Consider the following 25,947-nt stretch of genomic DNA (forward strand, 5'->3'; position numbering starts at 1 on the left):
TTATTCTGAAGTTTTTTTCTTTTCTTTTAACCCTACATCCAGATTTACTTCAATGGAAAGATTGTCCAACCAGTGTTCAAGAAAGATGGCATTTCTATTTCAATGCTGGGCATCAATATGATTGTTGAAATACCAGAGATTGATGCAACCATCACCTTTAGTGGGCTGATTTTCTCAGTGAAGCTCCCCTTCAGCAAATTTGGCAACAACACTGAAGGACAGTGTGGTAAGACAGATACATTATTGATTCTTTCTCTACCCTCCCATGGTTATTCTCACCCGCTCTGTTTATGCAGGCTAACCATAGACAGAAATTTTTCAAACAGCAGTAAAATGGAATTGAGAACAATTTTGGTCTTAAACTTCTTAAGATCAATAGCTCAATATTACGAACACCTGCTTTTTTGATTTTGGGGTTGGGGGTTTGGTTTTTTTTTTTTGCCCCAAACTAAATTAAAATTCGTATAAATGTAGAGAAAGCATTCCCTGTGAAGCAGGGCACCTGATACATTTCATGTGCAAATCCCTTCTAAATTTGGTATGTATTGTGCACCTCAGATGTGGCTTATGCAACTTACCTTGCTCCTCTCTGATATCTTCCAGGAACATGTACAAATAACAGATCAGATGAATGCCGCTTGCCAAGTGGCAAGATCATTTCCTCCTGTCCCCAAATGGCTCATCACTGGGAAGTTGATAATGACAACAAATCCTGCCATGTAACACCACCGCCAATTGTAACCACACCTCCACCATCGCCTCACTGTAAAACGCCTCTTTGCAAGCTTATCAAGAGCAAGTAAGATAAAAACTGAATGAATTTGCTCTTCCTTAGCTAGACAAAGCTTTCTCAGTATCTTATGAAATGAATAAGAACTATAGCCCTATCATGTGATCATATCTGAAAATATCAGCTTAATGACAAGATATGGGTAGTAAAAGGCCTTTGCAAAAGAAACTGCTCTTCTTTAAGGACTTGCAGTCCCAAAGACACCTGAGCAAGGAGAGGAAAAGTCAGCAAATCAGGGATACAACAAGAACCAGAATTCATACTCCCTGGGTTTCAAGCACATGGATTTATGTTATCTTTCTCCCTCCCTGCTTTCCAGGCTATTTCCACTAGTATAACTACTAACTTAGCTAACTTAAATAAGGACTGAACTTTAAATTTGAACTGGATCTTTAATACAAACAGCAAAGAGCCTGCTAATCAACCAGGCTAACACCAAAAGTATCCTTCAATATTTGTGCATTTTGTATAAAACATACAGCTCCAAAAGCACCAGCACTAACAAAGGCCTGTTTCCTACATACCTATTTCCTACACCTGCGTGAACTACAACCAAAAGCTTGTTCTTCAGCTGGATCATTTATAAAAGCCTCTTGCACATACTTGCTGTAGTGTCTAATAACTTATGAGCTATTAGATGTTTCCACCTCTTGGGCACTTCTAGCATCCCTTTTTCTTCTACCTAATGCAATTGCCTTCCTCAAGAAACTTCTGGTGTCAGACAAATGAAGAGTTGTGTACACATACACAAACATTATGACCATTAGCATCTTTAGAAAAATAGGCTCAAAACAGTTCTAAGGGCTTCAAATTTCCTAACTTTTCCTACCCTGAATCTATCTCCCAGATTAGTGGCCATTCTTAGAGTTAATTCTGTTTCCTGTAATGTGTGCCTTCTTGAAGGAGAGAACAATGTGCCTTTAAGTAGGAAGGTGCTGTCTGACAAGATCTGATTTTATATAATGACTGGTTAACACGAAAGGGTTTTGGTTTCTTTTCTGTCTCAAGAGTTTTTGAACCATGCCATGATGTGATACCACCAGACCCATATTTCAAAGGCTGTGTTTTTGATGGATGTCGTGTATCTGATGAGTCGGTACAGTGTTCCAGTTTGGAGATGTATGCTACAGAGTGTGCTGCTAGAGGTATCTGCATTGACTGGAGAGGAAAGACCAACTTTACATGCCGTAAGTACTGCAGAACTCAAAAATGTATGTGTAAAGCCCTATTAATTAGGGTTCTATTCAGTAAACACACCTAACATCTAACACTTGACTACGATATTTAACCTAGAAAAATGTACACAGACATCTTTACCAACGGAAGCCCCAGATGACAAAGGCCAAGCCAGAAACACTTAAGAACATCTGCTACAAAAAGTATTTGATACCAATTTTTGACCTATTTTCTTCTTTTCCCTTACAGCATACAACTGTCCAACAAACACAGTATACAAGGCATGTGGGTCCATTAATCCTCCTACCTGTGACCCAAGGTATGAAAAGACCAGAAAAATTACAACTGCTAATCTTTGTCTTCTTTTCTATTTACCCAGCCACTATCCTTAGAAAATGGAATTACTAAAAACTTTCATAGTGAAACATATCTCATGAATTTGTATAAATTACTCAAGTTTTAAATATCTCATTGATCAGCTCTGTGAATCTGCACTTCCTGTTGTACTTCAAAAAATGTAAATTCTTCGTCTCCCTTTTATATGACATTGTGACCTTCAACACATGCTGCCCTCTCTCCTGCTTTACAGCAAAAACATTGTACTCAAATATATGCATTCCTCCCACTCTAGCTCTGTTGAGCACAGCGGCTATGGTGTAACTGAAGGATGTTTCTGTCCTGAAGGACAGATTTTCATCAGAGAAGACAGCAACATCTGTGTCTCCGAATGCTGTAAGTATTCTGTATTTAGTTTGGGGAATAAATAGAAATCTGGACTGGGAGTCAACAGAGTTCTGCTGCCATTTTTACATGGTCAGATCACAGGCAAATCAGTTCAGTTTACTTAAGCTCCTTTAGTCTCCCCATCTAAAAATTGAATAATGATCAATACCCCCTTCTTCCCACCTTCCTTATTTATGTCAGACATAGCAAAATGAAGAAATTTTGTCCTTCATTTCCAAAGGACTACTTTGCATATTCAGTTTCTTGTTAGATTTATCTTCACAGTATCTCTATTTGAAACTGCACAGATTTACTCCATTGTGTTCATTTTCAGTAATGTAAATCTCTATTCTTTTATTTTTTCAGCTTGTAGGGAACCGAGTGGAATATCCAGAAGGGTGAGTATGACAATCAATGTGGTATATCAAGTACAGACAGGGGAAGCAAGAGGACATTCGGTGCTTCACAAGAACAAAGTTTTGCTTAAGTTTGAGGAGATTTTAGGGTTTTTTTTCAAATGTTTGTTCCTCTTAAGTCTTAAAAATAATCGTGAGTTTGATAGCCGAAATCACATGTTACTTCCTGAGACATTAAATGGCAAGTGATGGGATATTCTTTCAATAACCAACACCTCATATTAAAAAAAAAAAGAGAGAGAGAGAGAGAGAGAGAGAGAAAAGAACAGATGATAGTAGTGGAAACTTGGCATATCTGCTTCTTTTATTTCCATAAATTTGACCAGCTAAAGTTACTAGAGACAAATGGACAGATGAGTAACAGAGTTTATTTGTTGCTGAAAATGCTGACAAGCTGCATTCTTAGGTTCTCAATTGCACAAAAATTATACAAACTTCTCTCTGTAATCTAATGTGCAAATGAGTATGTGATATGATAACTTCATATATAAAAATACATGCAAATCTCAGTCACTTCTCCTTTACACCCTTTCTATACTAACTCTTTATACTTGCACCCTTTCATACTAACTCCATAAATAAATAAACATTGATAGATATGTGGACATATTCAGAACTATTAGTGACCTCCAGGATCTTCTGCTAAATAGTTTCAATCTAAGGATTTCTTATAAAATCTAGACATACTAGAAATATGAAAACGCTGATGTAATCAGGTATCACTATATCCGTGAATAAGTAAACTATTTAAAAAAGAATGATTTTGTTTTAAATTTATATATAATTTCTTTCTTCTTTCTTTTTTTCTTTTTTATACAGCCAGGAGAAAAATGGATGAAGGATTGCCAGGAATGTGTCTGTGACAAACATACTCTTAAAGTGCATTGTACAAGAAACGAATGTCCTCCGACAGAAACAGTGCATTGTGATGATCCAGGTTATGAGCCTGTTCAGGTACAGCTGCCAGGACATCCATGCTGTACCCAGCCTGCGTGCTGTAAGTACAGTTTGAGTTATTTATCATGATGAATATACTGTATGCATTGTGGGGAACTTAAGCAGTAGTTTCTCAGGTTTTTATACTTTTAATTAATCTCATAAAGCTTTTTTTCCCCATCCCACTTCCTAGAGTCTTCTTGCAGAATATCTACTAGATACCTAAAGAGATCAACTTTAAAGACAGATAGGTTTTACACAGTTAGACACAGAAAAGTAACTAAAAATTTCCTGTAATTTAACTTTTGGAAGGAAAAAAGAAAACCTTTAATGCCATCACCTAAAACAATGACCAAAAAGTATTCAAAACATCTTCTTTTTCCATGAAAAAATTACCATTATCAAAAGTTTATCTTATCTTTAAAATCTCTTAAACTTTTAAAAAATTCTCAAGAGTGTTCCTGAACCTCTGAGAGTCATCAGATTTTCCAATTGGTTCAAATTTCTCTTTGGAAATTCTTCTTTCCAGCAATCACCACTCTATTCTTCTCAGGCAATACTTTGTTTTCCAAAGGTTACAGAAAAGCTCATTCATTTCAAAAATGGCTTGGCAAATATATTGAGATAGTCATTAGACTAGCCTGTCTACATTTCCATCTGCACCACTGTATCTGCTCCAAGGGAAAACTTCCAAAGTTCTTGCTCATGCAAAACAAAATCACCTTCATTTAAAATTTCTGATTTCATTATTTTTTACCTTCTGTTACATTACACAGTCTGCAACACTAGCCGCTGCCCTGAGGTCACACACAAATGCTTAGCGGGACAGGAAATAGTTACCATACAGCGTGGAAAATGCTGTCCTTCCGTTGAATGCAGTAAGTACCGTGCACCTTCTTCATATGTTACTCTGAGCTATATTTTAAAGAGTTGTTGAACATAAAAGCCATATAGGAGAAAGATGCAAATTAGCTGTGTTATCACATCTGGACAACAAACCAGCAGATTTTTCAGATACTTCTGCTTCTTAAAATTTATACATGCATGTCACTATCTTTCTTCCTTTCTTATTGGACCAACAGGACCTGGTTGTGCAGTCAACGATATCTTCTATCCAGTAAGTACACAGCAACTCGCTATAAAAATATACCTGCACATAGTTTAACAATGCAACATTTCTGAGACTCCTATCATACCCCACATTTTGCATGATAAAACATTATTAATCATTTAATCAAGGCCAGCATATGAACCCCCTTCCTATAGGCAAGAGTATTATCTGCTCTCCTTTCTGAAGTAACAGAATTTCCCTTCCAAAATGCAAAGCATTGGTGTTATCAACAACAGAAACTCTGGTTAATTAAAACAATCAAAACAGTATTTAAGGATAGTTTAGCCCATACATAGCTCAGTTTGGTATTGCCTATGACATATGTACACTAAGTAACTTGCTTTTATTGATTAATAATGACTTTTTTTCTGGCTTCCCCTAGCCTGGAGCTGTCATCCCATCAGGTCCCTGTGAAAAATGCACCTGCTTTAATTCCTCTTACTCAGGTCCTCATCACGCCTTTGTCAAGTGCGAGCCTGTTATCTGTGACACATACTGCCCAGTGGTGAGTGCTATTTCGCAATCAGTAATTCCTACCCTGCTCAGTTCAAATAACTGTCAGAGATAAAGTTGGTGTCCTGACTCAATACCATTTCCTCTGCATTTCTTTCAAAACAGGGTTACAAGTATACACAGAAACCTGGGCAGTGCTGCGGCACGTGCAAGGCAGTGGCTTGTATAGTGACCATGGGAGACAATACGACACATGTGCTCAAAGTAACTACCCCTGTTACATTTTGGTGAACTCTGCTAGCCTCTTTGCTCCTTCCTCTCCTTGTCTATATCACATTTATTTGCTCTGTCTTTTCTCATGTTAGATTGCAATGCTTGTTGAGACAGACAGACTGCCTCACATGGCTCAAAGAGCACCTTGAGCTACGAGACTCTGGTTTTAACTGAGGCTTCTGGAAGCAACTATGATACTGAACAACAGCTTTCAGAAATCAAAATAGAAAATACATACATGAAAGTAATGGGCCTTTATTTGCTTTCAGCCCTGAAAATACAGCACCCATTTTGTTCAAAGAATAATTTTGTTTTTATGTATCTGGAGGCAGTTTTCTGCCCCAAAGAGAGCTTTAAAACAGAAGAGGTCAGTGAAGCCAGCAGAAATTCTGCCATATATCTGAGTGGGATTAGGACAGACCCCATAAATTCTGATGACAAAAGGGGAGGTCAAAGCCATCAAAATGTAAGTTCCTCTTTCCAAATTAGTCCACATACTTATCCCATTCCTACAAAAAGCATGGGAGTATCCAGATAAAAATATAGCCTCTTCACTTGGTTAATGAAAAAGATTTAAGGCAGTATGATAATATGACAAGTAACTATCAGCTGAGATTCGAGGACATTATACAGTATAACAACACCGCAACAGGGAGCAATGATAAAAAACTGCATTTTGGGGTTTTGTCTTTATATAAGAAGATTTCTGTTCACTTTTATTTAATTTTGACTACTTTCAGGTTGGAGAAGTCTGGAAGCCGCCTGGCAAAAACTGTACATTTTACACATGTGAAAAACATGACGATCAGTTCATTCCAGTCATTGTACAGAAAGGCTGTCCTTCCATTTCTGACAATTGTGATCCTGTAAGTACTCTTCTACTAATTCTCATGTTTGTTTGAAAAGATCACAGTGGCTTGGCACAGGTGATAATGGGATCACCATGTCCAAAAAAAAAAATACCTAGCAGAAGCATTATATGCAGTGTAACTCAGATTGTATCCTATCTGAATCTGGTCCCATCAAATTTCACTTCAGAAAGGCAAATCAAGATTAAAATGGGTGGCATATCAGTCATTGCTGATGCAAAAAGACAGAGCAAGCACTAGAGAAAAGGCCACAGCATACTGTTTTGGATTTCCAAAAGTGTCAAGTAACCCAGGAGCAAGAATCTTATTGGAAAATACTTGGATTTTTATTCCTAAATTATTCAAGCTTACAAATTCTTTTTTAGAATTCATTCATTGAGAGCAAAGGGGAAAGAAAATAAGCTACTTCAATTAGCAAAATAATTCAACGTAATACAGCTCAGGGTAGATCAGAACCAGCCCCTCCTGTGTGGGAAGTGAGCATTTCATTAACTATGTTACCTTTGCTGACATAATGCTTCATCTGCACTTTGGTCCCTCAAAATATCCTATGTCTGCTACAAGCTTTATTTCTAAAATCTGACTACTGAAGTCTGATGATAGGAAGGCAATTTCAGTCCTAATGTCAGATTGTGAAGAAGTCTTACTAATACTGTATTGAAGTAGCAGTTATGTGCCCTTACTATTTAGCCCTGCCCCCATCCATCTCAATACAAAGAAGTTTCTGGCACCAGAGAAACTTAGGAAGCAGGGAAAGTCTCTGCTTTAGTGTGCAGATATGAAATCTGAGTTATCTTATTCTGTTTTCACACTCAAGGATGACGGGGTGTCAGAGGATGACTGCTGCAGACTGTGCCCAAAACCACAGAAAAGTAAGTCATGATCATTTTAAGTAAAAGCACAATATATGCCTTATTAAGCATGTTAGTCCATCTTGCATGGTAGATGCACAGACAGAGCAGGTGAATAGACTGAGTTTGGGAGCAGTGCCTCATATTGGGGTGAGAAAGGAAACAGGGTGTTAAGGAATAGAACGTTTCCAGCACCCACTTCCAGTCCTTTGAAAACATGTATAGGATGAACTTTCCCATGCTCTGCCATTAAATGTTAGTCTTTTTGTGGCTATTCTCCAACCTTTTGTAGATGCATTCTCTTTGAGGAAAAAGTAAAACCAGTCCTGGGAGATGGATGCATGTTGACAAGTTGCCACAGCACTACTCTTTATTTCTGCATCGCGCACTGGTGCTGCATAAGGAAAGGGAACTTTTTTCATTCATTGCTAGCACAAGCAGAGAGAGTCATCGTTTGGCCATAAGCAATTAAAAGAGAACTGCACTGTTACCTAATTTCCTATTTCAGCTCCATTCATCTCAGTTTTCTATTAAGAACTCTCTATCATGTACAGATGTCTACTTATATGCACACATATTTTAACATATTTTCTCTTGGTCTGCTGAAACTTCAGCCTGTAAGAAGCACAATACCACTACTGTCATCCAGTACCATGGATGTGTATCTCCTGCACCTGTTGAGCTAACATACTGTGAAGGCAGCTGTAATGCTTACTCACGGTAAGTGGTATAAAAGATCATTACTCACTCTGCTTGTATACAACTGAACCTATGTTTTTCTATCTTCTACTCATTACACCGGTAACAGAAAGCAAATTGCAAATGCCTTATTAATATGTCCAGCACCCACTCAGCCATCAACTGCTTATGTCTGTTGTGCTAACATGAACTTTTAACAGACGTGATGTTATATGAGGTTAATTACCTCATGACTAACCAGGTTTTAACAGCTAGACCAATGCCACAATGAATAGACCCAAGTTACTGGCTCATGTAAAAGTGACGTTATCTGTCTCATTCTAGTCTCTGTTTTTGGACTGGCTTGATACATGCTCTGGAGTAATTCATTTATGTTTTCTGTGTCCTAATGTAGAGCTAGAAACATAGAACTAGATTTATCCATTTTTACAGCGAGTAGCAACTTATGTTTCAGCACAATACTCTCAGAATGGTAATATCAAGCAATTGCCCCCCATGCAAATGCACAACTTTTGGTTTTGCCTAGTAAGGGATGAGAGTGGCGGTGGTATTTCTCACAACATCATTTCTGAATCTTTCTCTTGTGTTGGTCTTGCAATCAGATATTCTCCAGAGGCGAACATGATGGAACATAAATGCACGTGCTGTCAGGAAATCAAGACCAGCCAAAGAACAGTGACCCTGACATGCAGTGATGGAACCTACCTTGATTACTTATACACCTACGTGGAGAAATGCAGCTGTGTGGGCACTGAGTGCATTGTTCAAAACATTGAAAGCCCTACCAACCGCGCCAAACAATCAGTGCAGGAGGCAATGGCCTTGCCAGAGAAAGGGAAGGTCTAAAATGAGAACTAGCAAGAAGAAGCCAAACAAGGAAGAGTTGAACATAGACTAAAATAAACCTTTCAAAAAATACAAAAGTGTCAAAAGCAGCTAAAATTTTGGATGAACAGATGATATCTTCTGCCTGGCTCCTATATTATTTCAGTTTTCATTCCAATGCATCTTTCATTGCTTTGAGTATCTTTTCTTTTACACCTCGAGAGGTACAGCATAAGGTCGTTTTGACATTTGCTGTTTGTTTGTTTGCAGTCTTTCCTGGCTTGAAGCTTTCCCTTGCTGGCATGATATAGACTAGATAGGCATAAAATAAACATTACTATGTAGGAAATTAAGTTTTGCTAGCCATTACATTCTGTACCCACTTGAAAATAACTAATCTTTCCACTGACATACACTGACCATTTTTAGAACATTTTCATTTCATTTCATTGAGACAGATCAAAAGCTAAAGTCCGGAAAAGAAAAGAAACAAACAAAACTGTACTTGTCAGCTTCTTTCTTTTTCTTTTTGCTTTAAGGAAAACTTAGACTGTATAGAAAGCTGTATCTTCTCAAAACTGTAAACTTCAATATTATGAGCAATTTATGATGGGTATTTTCCCTGTATATTCTTGTGAGAAAGAAAGAAAGAAAGAAAGAAATCCTATCATGAAAAGCTGCTGCACACTATTCTTTGTTTACATAATACCATCAGCATAGTAACTATATGAAAATTTGGAATTTTTTTTGTTTGTGGTTAACTGTTTACAGAAGAAGTATATATATATTTTTTTGCCAACAGGGGCATGTGAAGGATTTTTGTAAACAAAAGTAATAATAATAATAATAATATTATATGTAAATTCTTTCCTAGGAAGCTGAGATTTGTTTTAAAAAGTTGTACCATTGCTATTTATTTTATTTTTGGAAAATTGATTTATTGGGCCATTTCCTTCAGAATTTGTTACCCCATTTCTTAGTCTTAGTGATGTTATCTGGGTGTGGTATATTTTCTTCTTCCATTTTGTTTTGAAATATTGTTTATTTTGTTCCTTATGAAAAAAAGAAATGATGATTAATAAATTTTGAGCATTTTAAAGCTTTTGTATCCTCTGTCTTTTCACTGAATCCCTTACAAGAGAGTTGCTGGCCCTATAAAATATTTGCTTCCCACTCTACTGTAGCCATTCCTCAAGAGCTCCAGTTAAAAAGTCAGTCTACACTGTGGTACCTAACTCTCTACAGAGCTTTAATGCTCTTCAGTGCTTTGAAAGGAAGGCACTCAAAAGCATATACTAAAGGTGTTCCAAGCACATAACTTGATGCTATCGACTAGAGGGTCTTCAGTAAACAAGCCTATTTTTGAGTCTGTACCTATTTTGTAACTGGAAGTTCTTTACTCAATTGACAAAAACTATCCAAAGTACTCCAAACCAGTCTCATATTTTAATGCCTATTGAAACATACACAAATCTCAAACAAATCTGCAGTGGCACTATTGTAAATTTGCAAGTTTTGACAAGTTACCATGCAGCTTTAGCTACATTATGCTTTCAACCAGTGACTACATACCTGCCTGTAAACTGTATGATGCCAAGCAGCATGTTACACAATTTACAAATGACTGTTCTAGGATCAATAGAGGGAACAGAAAAAAATTAATGATAAGCTTTTCCTCGCCTACAGTTTGGACAACCTAGTAGAGGGAGTAACAGGGTAAGCATGTAGGTTTCTTCAGGTATCCTGCTTAGGCTGCTTTTCTCACCCATTTTTCTTTCACAGAACTATGTCACTCCATAGACCCCTTCACTCAGAGGTGAGCACCGAGTTCTCCTCAGGGACCACTGGTAACCTCATACTTTCTGCTTGAAAAAGTTTGCCCTACCTCCCAGCTTCCTGTTGGCCAAATTGCTACTTTACTGTCCATTTTCTGGCTTTTCACAACATCTTTTTGTCCCAGTTCTTAGGCTCTTCTGATTCCCAGTGAGGTCCCAGATGGTTTATTGCTCACTTCCCTCTTTCCCACCTAACCCACCTGGCCTCCCGGTACAGCACTGATACTGAACTGACTGGTTTGGTGAGCAACAGATTCTCTGGTCTTTCCAGGCAGGCTGGGGTATAATTCTGCTCCTGCTCATTCTGCAGAAGGGAAGAGAGAATGTCTATTAATAGAAAATAAATTACTGTGTACTTCTTTGGTCCACAACAGCCCCTTATCCACAGGTAACCCACTGACATATTCTCCACATGCGGCTTCAAAGTCATCAATTCTTTTCCCAAGGAAAGTCTGTATCTCAATATCCCAGCAGTTCCCCTCCTTCACGGAAAACTCCATGTGTATTAAGCCTGTGCCAGCAAATGCTTGAGGCATCTTACTGAAAGAGGAAAGACTAATACATGGAAGAAGAAGCGAATGAGACAGACTCATCCTCTGACACATGGGAAGACTGAGAGGTGATCATGACTTAGGGAGGGGGGGCAAAACCAACCTAGGGTTGTGTGACATGGGAGAAGGAAGGAGGGAAGGAAGGAAAGAAAGAAAGAGAAGGAGAGGAGGGGACAGTCCTTGCTCCTGGCATGGGGAAACAAGGAACCCCCATAAGTAGGGGCAAGGAGCAGAGGCACACAAAACCTGCGGTGGAGGACACACTGGAGACCCTACCTTGGAGCAACTAGGAACCGTCTCACACACACAGCACCAGTGCTGGCAAGAAGCAGATGGCAACCCTCAGCTGAGGAAGATGAGAACAGGGGTCACAATGCACTTTGGGTGTGGGAGAGCAAGTGGAAGGACTTGCAGGTGCTCCCTGAGTAGCAGGAAACACAACAAGAAGTTGGTGAAAAATAAAGAGCACCAGTGGGTGGCATAGATTGGCTTTCCAGGTTTCCCTCGTTATTTTCCTTTACATAGGAATTAACTTTGCTCTGAGTTATTGCTGACACAAATTGGGAATTAGCTCCAGAGGAAATCAATGACTCTTTTCTAAAAATTGTAATGAATGAGATCAGTTACATCTCTCGTAAATAAAATTTACTATTTTTCTAATCCATGGATAAGTATTAAAGACAATAAAAAATAAAGTGAAAAAAAGGGATTGGCTTAGTAGCCCTTTATTGACAGAGGTCAGAATATTGTGCAGGTCACACTTTATTGGTGTAGATAACTAATGTACATTACACCAGCATTAACACTAGAGGGCTCTAGGCTCACAGTTTACAAGCATATCTGAAAAGGTTTATTTCAAAAAGGTTTCTTTCACAGAGCTCGTTGTGAGCCATATTATAACTGTTGCTTTAGTTTCAAATCATTGGCATAAATTATGCCCTTGATTAACTCTTGAATCTAAACACATCTGGTCTAAATAACATAGAGAGACTTGTTTATACATCCAAGACAGAACCTGACATGTCCCATAAGCTATCAGTATTGCTTAATTTTTTTTTCCAATCTGATCATCTTTGGATAAAATCACAGTAGAGAAACCATTCACTTAGCCCACAACTTATCCCAGCTGTGAAATAAGCATTCAAAGGTTTGGGGTGTAATTTCAATACTGGCTGTAAAGGTCCTTCCTTGGGCATTCACATGCTTTCTCTCCACTCAGAACTTTTGTTACATAGCCTAACTATTGGATGACCAGTTTATTTTATTTTTTTCCTTTTCTGCACAGTATTCTAAAACTCAGCAGTGTAAACCACTGATCACTAAGAATCGATTTGCAACTCCTCCTTGAAACTATGAGTAACATAAAAAATATAACCTGGGTCATTACCTGAAATTCTGAGCCTATTCAGATTTACTATATAGGAGTCCACGCTGGGTAATTAATTTGACTCTTAAAGCATATGACAGCCAGCTTTTAAGCCATATCACATTCTGAAAACAGCTATGGTAAGAGTTAGGATTGTTCATGGCACAATTTGGCCTATTCTCTGATTTTATTTTAGTCTATCTCATGTGATTTTACCTGACTCGGGGAGCAGGGCTGATAAAAGACAAATTGGGAATGGCAGCCACACTTAACAATAGCAAAACCCAACTGGAAGCAGGGAGTGCTCATTCTCTCCAGGAGATTTTGTTCTACCATTGCAAAAGAGTAGTAGTTCTGTTGCAACTAGGTGAATTAAAACAGAGCTTTTTCAGATGTAATAGAACAGGATAGTAGTTCTATTATAAAAATTAATAAGTAATAAAACAATTCTAAATGCACAAGGAAAGCGCATTTTTGCAAATGCAGTATTCATGATTGAGAGACTTGTTTTTGCTTTTTACTCTCAATTTCAAAAAATATCTTCCTGACTCTCAGATTTCTTTTGGCATTCATTATAACTCTCATTTATAACCACAGTTTAGTTATAAGCAACCAGCAAATGCTTGCACTGTTACAGTGATTGTTGTTACTATTATTCACATGGTTAAAATCTTAAAAAAAAGAAACTTACCCTGTCAGCTTACTCATCTTCTGCTGTTACAGCCATATATGCAAATAAAATCCCACTTTTGCCCACCCCCCCTTGCTTTAAGAAAGCAAAAGCAGTCCAGGCAGTCAAAAATGGAGCCACAAAACAACAATGCATTTGTCAGGAGCAGACTATAGATATCTCATATGCTAATTCTCACAAAATGCCCTGGTCAGCTAAATGAGTCTAGCAGCCAATCCTGAAACTATTGCTTCATTACTTGCACCAGTTTAACTGTGAGGATATCCCAATGGTTGTTTTTCATTTTCACTGATTTCAAAAAAATAAATGCCAGAAATATTTGAGGTGAACCTGATTGCAAAGCAAACTTGGAACTGCTCTAAATTTTGGAGGATATCAGATGTGGACTCTGCAGCTGTTCCCTGTCTCAGCAAGCAGCCAGTAGAAAGCTCGCAGTTCCACTTTGATGAACTTTAGGGAGGTTTGGGGCCAAAGCCGAGCTTTTTCACATGGTTCCATGTCACACCTGAGTCACATGACTGCCAACTGCAACACGGACAAAATATGAGAACTGTCAGACAAAATAGGACAGCAGACAATATGAAATCTGCAGAAAAGGTGTAATAAACACCATCAGGGAGATGGTGGGACCTCTTACTATAGCAGAACTAACTTTTCAATTCCCATGAGTTGGTGGCTGCTCAGTATTCTGGAGAGTGAGATTATTTTACCTGATGCAATTCTATCACTTGCTCAGTTGTTAAAGCTTTCATGCTTTATGAATTCATTGTAATGGAAATCCAGGTCCATTATTCTTCTATCTGTTATTTTACAGGAAATGAACATTATAATTGCATAGAATTTGTGTTGACTGAAGATAAGTGAGACAGTACTGAATACCTTGTGGCAAGGTGCAGTTACATAGCATTCATAGTAGAGAATTTGTCACAGTCTACTTGATCTGACCAAAACATGTAAAAAACCTTTGTCTTTAGCAAGGAAGCTTTGAGATCAATATAATCTATCCCCCAGTAATCCTAGACAGGGTTTTAATGACTAACATTCCAACACACAGTCTTTCAATGTCAGTTGAGATTGCATCAAAGGTCAACATAAACCATTCTCAGATTTCAAATGTACTTCTGGCTTTTTTAAAAGCAAAGAAAAAAGTTTGTCAGTCTCTATAAATTTATATTCTATTCTGTTATGTGTGTGTGTGTATATATATATATATATATACACACACATATACATATATATTTGTGTGTGTGCGCACAAGCATATACACATACATATAGAAAGATCAGCAAAGTGATATATAGGATGAATTATTCTACAATCCTACCTCCCACTTACCTTTTATCTTCAGTCTGAAATGGTTAGCTGGGCAGCAGGAACCCAAAGCTTCATATACAGCATGCTAATTCAGAGCAATTACTAACCAGAATTAACAGAAAAGCTTACAATTTTTCTTCAGCCCAGCAAGCTGGAGATACTGAAGAAAAGACATCACTGAAGCAAGCTTCCCAGCAGAATAGAAGCATTTAGCAGAGAAATCACAAAATCTGGCTTTTTACATAAACCAAGAGTAGCCTCTTACCCACCTTTGCATCACCACCTTTGTGCCAGCAGCGGTGGGCTGGAGAGAAAAAGAGGAACTCCCACAGGAGAGAGACCAAGGCCTCACTTGTATCAGTGTAAAAGCAGAGCAGCTCCGATGAAATCAGCACTGTCCCCACTGAATTGCACCCTGGAAAAGACAGGAGACTTTTATCCTTGGAGAGCCACCAGAAAAGCCAGGGAGCAGAGGGAACATGATAAAAAAGTGCACCTCATGGGAATACTCGATTTTACTGTTTGCCTTTTCGTGTTAAATGCACTATGCCTATGGCAGGTTTCACAGGGATAACATTTATTTATTAATTTGCACAAAGCCTGGGCCAAAACCTTGCATATGCTAAAACTCCTCCAAGTCCTCCTGTGATACAACAGCCCTAAGGGGACTTACCTGCCACAAGGACTTCAGCTGATTAAAAGACCGCATGGTCTCCTCTGTTTGGCCCCCTTGCGGCACTCGCCTGGAATTAAAAAGAATGCACAACATTAGGATTATGCGCTTTCTTATGTTTACAGTGGCCACAATAAAGAAATGACCATCTTCTGACAGACAAATCCAGTTTTTCAAGTTGCCAATTCATTTCAAGCAATTTAAGATTAAGCTGATCCGATCTGACCTTGGCAAGCTAAGGATTTGGAAACTGCCGATAAAAAAAAAAGTCGCCAGGGAGCAAATTGCTTCAACCTAGGGTCTGTGTTTTTTAAAGTTTACATCGAAGACAGAATTAGTATAATGCATGAAAAACAGCTTCTCACATACAGTTGAGTCACCAGTGCCACTGAACAGCAAAGAGCCAAGCCTCACTGAGCCCTCCACCACCCTTCGACGGCCATTTTCACAGCAGCTGCAAATAAACAGGATGGGGTGGAGTTCAGTTATTTGAAGGTGCCACAGTACGCTTGCTTATTATATCTATTTATCTATTTTTTTTTTATGAGGGAGGGAAGAAAACTGCCATCCACTGTCCTCGGAGAGACTTTCAGCTCAAAGCATGGCCACCACTGTTGCAACCAGCCGGAGAGGACGCTGCAGGAAGATGGCGGCACCCCTGTGAGGGGCTGCTGCGCCTGCCACGCCCCGCCCCGCCCCACCCTGCCCCTAGGAAGCTCAGCAGCGCTGGGACAGGCGGCCATTTTGGGCTCGCCAAGACCATAGGGCCGCTCTTCTTTATACGCGCTCTGCTGACCTAAAATGAAAATAAACAACCTGGAGGCTTTTTTTTTTTTCCCTGTCTTCCCCCCACACACCTTTTTTGGGGGTCACAGTGGTAATGGGGAGGTCCCGTGACCCGGTTTCATGCTACTTCATCCCCTCCCACCACCACCAGCTGCCACCGAGGGGCAGCCCGGGCCCCCTCCCCCGCAGCCCTCAGTGATGCTAGATCAAGCGGATGTTTGGGGGTTGTTGGCTTTTTTCCTTTTTTTTCCCTTTTTTTTTCTTTTCCTTTTTTCATCTTTTCCCCTTTTCCTTTTTCCTCCCCTTTTTTCTCCCCTTTTTTCTCTTTTTCTCCTCTTTTTTCTCCATTTTTCTCCTCTTTCTCCATTTTTCTTTTTTCCTCCTTTTCCTTCCTTTTTCCTTCCTTTTGCCTCCTTTTTCCTCCCTTTTCCTCCTCCTTTTCTATTTTTCTCCTTTTTCTCCTTTTTTCTCCTCTTTCCTCCTCCCCCTTTCCTCCTCCCCCTTTCCTCCTCCCCCTTTCCTCCTCCCCCTTTCCTCCCCCACCTTTTCCTCCCCCACCTTTTCCTCCCCCACCTTTTCCTCCCCCACCTTTTCCTCCCCCACCTTTTCCTCCTTTTCTTCTTTCTCCCTTCTTTCCTTTTTCTCCTCCTTTTTTTTTTTTTAATCTTTTAATCCCCTCTTGCAGGAACGGGCAGGCCAAGGCTGCAGGTTTAATTCCCACTTTTCCCACAAAGCTGAAGCGGCTTCTTTCGTGCACCGGTTTTTCTGAGGTGTTACCTGGAGGTTTGCCCCCATGCGGCAGTGTCACCCCGCAGCCCCAGTTCCTGCCCGCATGCTTTGCGTCTAGCCTCATCCTAAATCTCCGTGTTTTTCCTTGTAGATGGGCCCTTGAGCAACGACCGACATCGCAGCTTTCTGCCCCGCAAGGCCTTGGCGGCGTGCAGGCTAACCCACTGCAGCAAGGTAGGGCTCCAGTTGCTTGCAGGATTCAAGGAGGAGAAGAGGGGAAGGCAGAAAATATCCCCAGCTGCTCCTTGAAGGCGCTTCCTTTCTTTTCTCATCTCTTTCTTTCCACGGGCAAGTTGCTGTCTTACTAATGCACCAGTTCTGTCCTCACTTAAATTTCTTGAGGCCGTCTCTTCCTTCTCATTACTTATTCTTCATTTCATTCTTAGTGTCCGTTGTGTCATTCAGCTTTATGCATATTTGTGCTGATGGTCGCCCTGCATTTCTTCTGTCACATGCGATGGGCCACCGGCTGTTTGATTGTGTTTACTGACAAGTACACGTTTGATAAAAAATTTCTAAATAGATATTTTCAGCATATTAATTTTTTAAAATAATAACGGGTGTTTATATTTTAAACAAAACCCATAAGCTTTCACTTTTCTGAAGATGCTGAAACCATGTTATGAGTGTTCAGGAAATACAGCTAGCTGCTTTCAGACCCATATATGAAGTTTCACAGCTATGCATTTGCTTTATTCACCTACCAGCACTTGCATAGAAGACCATTGTTCTGTCCCATCAAACTTAATTTTTGTACAATGTAAAAGAAAATCAAATGTTTTGCTTGAGGCAACAGATTATTTTGTTCCTTTCTCCCTAAAAGTTCTGTGTAATCTAAGATGCAACTCAGATATTTCAGCTGTTAGGCAATCTGCATCAATATATATAAACTTTCATGTTAAGAATACTTTGTGGTTAATACACAAGGAACTCCCCCAAAGGTGAAAGGATCTACAGAGAAAATGTAGATTTGTTATCTCCTCAAGTCTGCTCTATCAACCGCTTCCCCACACCCCTTATTTTCAGTAATCAATCTAGAGCTACTTTTGCCATTACTTCTCTGAAATCTATCTAGTCTTATCTGCCTCAACTGAAGGTCATAGGCAGCATAAGGTTTCTAGGTAGAGATATGTTTTATTGGCTCGGCCGGTATAATTAGAAAAATTAGGCAAGCTTTTTGGCAGACAAACCTTCAGTCATCTTAAAAAAAAAAAGTGACTAATTATTTTGCCATCAGAGTGAGTTATTTCTTAGACTTGTCTACCTGAGGAAATGGATGAAATCCAGCCAAATCCTACTCTCCTAGCCCATTCAGCTGAAGCCAGGAGGACAGGATTTGTGCGGTCAGGACAGAGTTTGGCCCCCAGTCAGCTTCAGGAAAACACTTGCATCATTGACACTTGCAGAAGAGTTCTGCACTACTTTAGCAATAGGTTTAAAGGCTTGCTTCCTCCACATATTTTTATACCACTACAAACACTCTAAATAAGCTACTGCAGTTCTGTAATATGTTTATGTTGCTAGAGGTTAAAGGGACTTGCAGGACTCACTCTCACTAGTTGTACTAGTGCAAGGCTTTTTTTCTTTTTTTTAATTCCAGTTGTACTGTAGTTTTACATTTACATGTCTCTACACTGCAAGTAAGACACATATATGCAACAACCCATGTAGACAAATTCTAAGCAAAAGCAGCCAGCATTTTATCTGTAAGCACATCCTAGCAAGGCTCCTGGCCTCTTGAGGACCTGTTCCCAGTAGAGGAATTTGGTCCCTCTGGCATTAACATTGGGGTGGTTGGGGACAAAGGGGATGGTTGCTTATTTTACTGAATCTGGTTTCTCAGTAGCCTGTTTCAGGATCCTCCACCCGTGTTTGTGACATCATTAGTTGTTAGCAGTGGACAAAGTCCTCATCCTAACAGGAAAAACTGCTTTGACCTTGAGTTCTGCAAAGGTTGAGAGTAGTCGTCATTTTATCCCTGCTAATAAATCTCCTATTCATTTTCACAAAGGCTTAGATATTTAACAGGCGTCACACAAACCGAATCCATACAGAGTAAACAGTCAAACAGAGACTGCCATTGTGGATGAGTTGTACCACCTTCAGCCTTGTGCCTAGAAATGTCCTTGAGGCGTGGTGTTGGCTCTGCCCCAGCACAATGCCCACGCTGACAGATCAGAGCCTTGTAAAGTAATCATTGGCAGCTAACGTAAATCCTCATCAAAAAACGTGCTCTCTGATGAAATGATCACAATGTGAGTAATGGGGATAGTTCAGAAACCACGTGAAGGGTACAGAAGCACAGGACAAGGACTAGAAGTTCTGAGTCTAGAGTTTTGTTTGAAAGATTTCCATAAAAATTCATGCAACAGCTTGAGTAACATTCCTTTATAGGAGGGAACGAGTAGCAAGAAAAATGAGCCTACTTTTTTTCTCTCTCCCTCTGTTATTTCTTTTTCTTACTTCCCTTGTGCTTTTATTTTTGCTTGTTTTTTGATTCCCATCAAGAACATTCTCATTTTGGGAGTGTGGGGTTTTGTTTTTTGCCTCAGATATTGCCTCTTAGCTCACAGGTGCTCAGCAAAGTTCTTAAGAATTTGTTAAACTGTAAATTTACCAATAGCCATGCTAAAACAAATGGGATTACTTTGGTCTGTAGTCAGATTACACTTCATGCCCAATTCCATTTTGCGTACTTATTCACAAAGGTTGTTTAGGCACATATGCATCTCAGAGTAAACTAACACTTTTTTTGGCATTTTTATTAGTCTAACAGCTAAGAATCCTACTCACACAGACCAGGACTTTCCTGTGCTAGGTGCTATAATAAACTATGGTCTGAATCTGTTTTTTTTTAAACACGTACATAGCTGCTCTGTTGAACTAGATTAGAGTTTAATTTTGCTTTCATCTCTCTGCATTGTCCCAGTATTATTTATCCAAATATTTATTATGCCATGGTAGTGCTGGTAGTAGAATGGCATAGGATTAGGGCCTGCTGTGTTATACAAACATTAAACATGAGAATTCTTAGCAATAAAAGGTAGTATAAAGATATGGAAGAGAGGAGAGGGAGACTAGTAATAGGCATCTGAAGTTACATATGCTATTTATAAAGCTTAAAGGGAAGAGACAACTACCTCGAACTGCGATTTTGCTAGTTATTTCTGTAGTAGTATGGTCCCTGCTCTGCTATTTCTGGGACACTAGTTACAGTGTTTGTGCAATGGACAGTTGTCATCAAACTGGAAGGGATCAAAGCTGACTAGGGACAGAACCTTTTCTTAAACTTCAGCAAGCAATGTCGTTTAAAGGAGACTCCAACCTACAAGGATGTCCGCACACCACCTCCAAGACAAATAAAATTCAGTAGCATGACGTCCTCTCCATGACTTGCCCAGAACAGTATTGAAAGGAATTATTTACAAAAAGATGTTTAACTCTTTCAGTCACAATGGCCAACCAGTATCTTTAGCTGAGTTTCATTTAGTTGACCTCCAGGAGTCATTCATTTTCTGACTTGCTACCTCACACTCATTCTTAGCTTCTCATTCATCCATACATACCCATTTTCCTCTAGCATCCCTCTGCATTCTGTTTTCTCACTTATTCTTCCTAGCTATTCTCCCTTCATGATCCCCAAATCTCACTCTCTTCCTCTCTCCCAGGTAGTGCTCTACTTTCTTTCTCCCCGTGGTTTCTGTAAGATGAAGCTGCTACCCTCGTGGTCCAGTGCTGATGGCAGCAGCGACAGCAAAGGGAGAAAAGAAAAGGAGCAGTGAAGAAGAGGCTCATCTGCTGGCAACAGCTGAACTGCTACAGAAAGTCAGAAAGAGATGAAATTGGTCAGTCTGTAAAGACTTTTAAGTTTGCTTCTCCTCTGTGTTGACTGTAACCGTGATCCATATGTCCTTTTAAATTAAAAATAATAACAACAACAGAAAACCCTAGAGATAGCCAACCCAAAAGCTCCACATCAGGATTCCCCAAGCCACACATTTGTGGAATCTGGTAGGGTACTGTTGGGAATTACCATTTTGTGCTTGCTCAGCTCTTCCCTTGACATCCACCGTTGGCCACAACCACCAATAGAATATTGGCTTAGATGGATATCTTTTCTGATGTACTGTGGTCCTCCTTAAGCTAAATGAACAGAATGAAAGTCCATCTCATGGTGGGTAAAACCAGCAACCACTTATCTGCTGTCCTTATTTTACATTAGCGTTCGGGAAAAAAATCCCAACACATTAGCAAAGCAAACAGATATTTACCAGAAAGGTTTGATTCTGTTTCCTACTATCTAGTTTTTTGGGTTTTGGTTTTTTTTTCACCCCCACTGAATTACAGAGATGTTGAAAGTTTGACTTGGCATCCATTAAATGCTTTAACACATAATAGAAAAATCCAGGATCTCTTCGAGCTCAAAAAACCCTAGGGCGGCACCAGAAGCTACATGAACAACTTGAATTCCAATGTTTCCTAGTGAACCGGTGTTTTGCTTTGCAAGTGTAATTGTCGAAATATCCTTTCTGAACAGAAGGAACCCCCCCCCAAATTCCCCTATGCTGCAACATGTTGACACATTAAACGATGAATCAAGCTATTTCTTCTTTTGCCTCATTCTGAACAGCTGGATCATTCCAGTTGAAGTATTTCCTCTTCCCTTTCCCAAAAATAATTGACCCAAGTAGATCAAAAGTCTGTAGAATGTCAGCTAAATGACAAAATGCTTGACAAAGTCATAAGCAATCGGAAACAGGGTCTTATCATGGAAAATGTAGTTTAATCAATGCTGGCAGTGCTAGAAGGTAAACGTATAATAAGAACAATTCAGGAAAAAATCCAAACTAGAGTCAGCCTTGTTCTAGCTAAAACATAACTGATGGTTCAAGATAATAATTCATATCAGTAGATACCCACTCATTCAGCTTCCAGGACCCTGCACGATACATTGCCTGGGGATAGGAAGAGTTTTGCCCGCTTAGTAAGCCAGTCTGTGAAAGGATGTGATTGTTATCCAGGTATACATTATTAAAGGATTAATAAAACTTGTATCAGCTTCCACAGAAGTCTCTTCATTGATTTCAGTGGGATTTGAACAATATTCTACATAGATAGCCCCTATTCTTCACAGTTTGGTAAGAATTTGATCTAACGCTAATCACTACAAACAGAAGTGCAAATTATTACATTTTAACAAATTAGCATCTTAAGAAAAATATTAATTTGCATATATTTTCATCATCCCTTTCATTCTCTGAATCTCTGGACCATGGAAAAAATATCTCTAGACAGTTCTTCTCCCAAAGTGTTCTTCACTAAATTGATTCAGAAAATGTTCCTGCCTCTAAATCCACAGGAACAACTTTCCCATATTAATACCAAAGACCATTGAACAAAAAAGACTTAGGAAAATGACTTGATTTAATAAGTTTTAGTGTAAAACTGACTGAATTACATGCATAAATGCATTTATATTCCTTTCTGTCATGAGCAAATATTAGCTAAAGTAGTGACTGATTAGCAGTTACGCTGAAAACAGCAATCATGGGAGTTTCCTGACATTCTATTCTACTGTCCTTGGTTTCAAAATATAACACACCAAATATTTTGCTCCATTCACAACCTTTATATGGTTTTAAGCCACAAATATCCTAGCAAATAATTCTAGAGTCAGAAGTTTTCTCAGGTGCATTAATATCTCTGATTTACAGAATGAGATTATTCAGTTAATTTATGAGTGGTCAAACTGGAAGCGCTTTCCCAAAGCCCTACTTGTACTTGTCTTTGATCTTGATATATACAGGGTATTGCTTCTGTTAGGAGCAAAGTAGCTCAGAATGGAAAAACCCACTGGATTGTCCAGAGTGCATATAAAGCATGCTCAGTGGTTAAGAACAGTATAGTCTTCACGTTTAAGGTGCGTCTGATAATAATCTAACAACACACTTCATTACATACCAGCGTCCCAAAAGATTACCTGACAGTTGCCATGTTTGTGTTCAAACTGAATGCAATGGTAAAACTCCTTACTGACTTAAAAAGGAGCAGAAAAGAATTCATGGTACCTTGAATGTATAAAATGCACCTAGCATGTCCTTGAGTTGGCAACGTTTGTGGCTTAAAACATCAATTATTATTTTGAAATCACATATTAAAATTATCTTTTGAAGTGACATAGAATCACTGTATCAAGTGCAGGTCTGGTGTGATATGGACCTATGAAGCACGAAGGATTAAGGTGATGCATTGCATACACTTCCATGTATGGAAGGACACAGCAGGGCAGACATTTGGCTTCATCTGAGGATCGCTCAATACAATCCAAGAGGTAGGTGGAACACTGCTTCCACAAGTGGAGCCAGAAAGAGTTGGTTCTTTTGCTCAGATTAAAGCAAAGAAAAAAGATAAAGATATTTTAATTTGCTCCTAGTGCCAAGATACGAAAAGTCATTGCAGATAGAAGAGCCCAGTCATACCTTCTGCATACCAAAAGCTGGAAAAAAGAGGTTAGTATTTTTAACTAGCAATTATTAATAATTAGTATTTTTATTCCAGTAGCAACCAGGACTCCAACTATTAGTAAGTTTCTACCATTCTTGTCACAGCATGTGAATATAGAATTTGTTAGCTCCTTCTTGAGGCATTTGTAATCAAATTACATTGGACAGACCAAATACAGATGGGAAATAAAACACACAAAGTAATCTTGCCCAGTGGCATTCTGCAAGGGAATCATAAAGCTGAAAATAAATCCAAGGACTCCTGACTCTCAGCAGTAGTCTCTTTCTATAGGAGACCATATAGATATCCTTCCATTGGAAATTATGGCCCCCAGCACACTCCTGCAAGGATTCACGACAGTATTTTGATCCTAAACTAGAGCTAATTTATTTTGTTATCTTTTCTAGGAATAACATTTTTTGCAAGATACATCAAGATGCTTACTGTAAATTGTGTCTTGTTCACCTCCATACTCAGGCAGAAGTACCCATCTTTTGTTTCCTAAATACTTCCAGTGAGTTGCAAGTGGTTTGAAACTCAGTTCAACTGTTTTACCTACTCTATCAACAGATCTGTTGGGAGAGCTTTGCAGGTTGTTTAAAACACTTCATATGGTCCTAAGCACTGGGCACATGAATTTAAATATTATGCTCAACATATACAATGAACTACACCATCACATGATAGTATGGATATGGGACACCCTAAAAAACATGTAATGAAAAGATATGTATCCTCATTTTTTTCTTTATGAAGGAAAGTTTTATGTAATTCTATATGTGACACTATTTAAATGAGCTACTTTGCATACTTACTCATGACTTAGATGTTATCAAAAGAGTAGAGTTACCAGTTTTTGCGTAGTTCCTTGAGCTACAATAGACTGCTGCTGGGAATTGTGAGGAGAGCTGGAAAACATGTCTTTGTGGGACAGAACTGTATTTCTTTTTCTCCAATTCCTTTCTCCCAATATTTCTTCTTCTCTTGTCCCCAGATTACACCCCTCTCCACTTCCCCTTTTCAGAAGGGCAAGACATTGTGTATCTGCAGCCAGAAACAGTGAGTTAGAAGCAGAGACTGCTTCAAAAGTATATACCAGGCATATATCCAGGGATCTTGTTTCTATGCAGGGTGGGAAAGTATGAGACACTGGTGTGGAGGGGCTTATGAAGCAATAGACAGGATGAGTACTGGAGTACAAGGACTGGTGCTGCAGGCAGCACAGGTTGAGCTGGGGGGAGGAAGGATGTGTGAGTCAGTACAAACAACTCGGCAGTGCAGAGGAGGCTGTTTGCTATGGGACAGCAATTGTGGGATTGAAGAGTTAGGTGTGAGGGCTGCTGTAGAGTATGTGGCTATGTGCACAGAAATGCATCAGCAAAGAAAAATGAGACACTGCTGGAGAAAATCCACAGCAATGTGTAACCCTTCACACCATTGGCCGCTGTTTCTTGACAGAGACCCAACAAGCAGAGCAGTGAGATGGCAGAGAGACTTTTATCCCCAAGGACTGGTTTCAGTTAAAGTCTGCCCCTTCTCCATAGCATCCAAGTGCTTCATATCTTCACCTGCAAATTTGAAGAGATCCAATGTACAGGGACATGAGTTTGCTAAAGAAGCCTGTGATGGAACAGGTATTTGGACCTCAACATGCAGGATCTCAGGCCAGCTCCTAAACGTTGTATAATCTCCTGTCTGCACTAAGCCACTTAATATCACACTATCTGCATTTAATCTGATTCTCAAGTTTCTTACCTGTCAGCAGAGTATCTGAGCACCTTTGGCTATAAGATACAAGAATGTAAATGAGATCAGAATCTGGCTCATTATGTTCAGAAAGCCACAAGAGTAGGTTTTACTGTTCTTAGCAGTGTTTTTACAGATCAGCCAGCATTGTTACTGAACTTGGTCCTGAAGTACAGCTGGATTTGGATGAAATGCAATTATCAAAGATGTTGATACTCCCTTCTTCTTCGCTGATGTATGCCAAAGGGATGAGAACAAATGAAGACTGGTTCATTTCAAATTATCTTTGGGAATTTGAAGCTAGAAGTGAAGAAACAAACTCTCTTACAGCTATCAGGTTTGTTGCCTACAGCAGTTGCAATATATTCCTTATGGGAAACTAGCAGAGCAGCACACATATACATGCATATACCAAAAGGTAATGATGTGCAAATAATAAATAAAATGGGTGACTTACAGCTTCACCCAGAGCAAAGCCTGATCGCATAAGATCCCATCAACATTCTGCTTTGACTGGTCCTTAAATACCATAAGCAGAATGGCAATTAATTTAAACCAAGTGTGAGTTGC

At 39.2% G+C, this 25,947-nt stretch overlaps 2 protein-coding genes and 1 long non-coding RNA gene across 3 annotated transcripts in view; all 3 read left to right on the top strand.

The window, feature by feature from the left end:
• Positions 1-3,294, top strand: part of LOC106496909 (mucin-2-like) — a 52,963-nt gene extending 49,669 nt beyond the window's left edge. Inside the window, exons 36-41 of the mRNA XM_067295339.1 lie at positions 43-226; positions 604-799; positions 1,799-1,977; positions 2,216-2,285; positions 2,598-2,698; positions 3,056-3,294. Coding sequence (XP_067151440.1) covers positions 43-226; positions 604-799; positions 1,799-1,977; positions 2,216-2,285; positions 2,598-2,698; positions 3,056-3,294 — 969 coding nt within the window. The remainder of the gene's footprint in view (positions 1-42; positions 227-603; positions 800-1,798; positions 1,978-2,215; positions 2,286-2,597; positions 2,699-3,055) is intronic.
• A 2,491-nt stretch (positions 3,295-5,785) lies between these two features.
• On the top strand, positions 5,786-7,619 carry LOC106497052 (uncharacterized). Its single transcript, XR_010884061.1, has 3 exons — positions 5,786-5,869; positions 6,619-6,744; positions 7,565-7,619. It is a non-coding gene; the product is annotated as an uncharacterized lncRNA (long non-coding RNA).
• Positions 7,620-16,153: 8,534 nt separating this feature from the next.
• The window catches only part of LOC106496989 (mucin-5AC-like), a 58,065-nt gene continuing 48,271 nt past the window's right edge, over positions 16,154-25,947 (top strand). Inside the window, exons 1-2 of the mRNA XM_067295340.1 lie at positions 16,154-16,212; positions 17,219-17,301. Coding sequence (XP_067151441.1) covers positions 16,154-16,212; positions 17,219-17,301 — 142 coding nt within the window. The remainder of the gene's footprint in view (positions 16,213-17,218; positions 17,302-25,947) is intronic.

This window comes from Apteryx mantelli, chromosome 4 (genome assembly GCF_036417845.1).
Source record: "Apteryx mantelli isolate bAptMan1 chromosome 4, bAptMan1.hap1, whole genome shotgun sequence".
Classification (NCBI taxonomy): Eukaryota; Metazoa; Chordata; class Aves; order Apterygiformes; family Apterygidae; genus Apteryx; species Apteryx mantelli.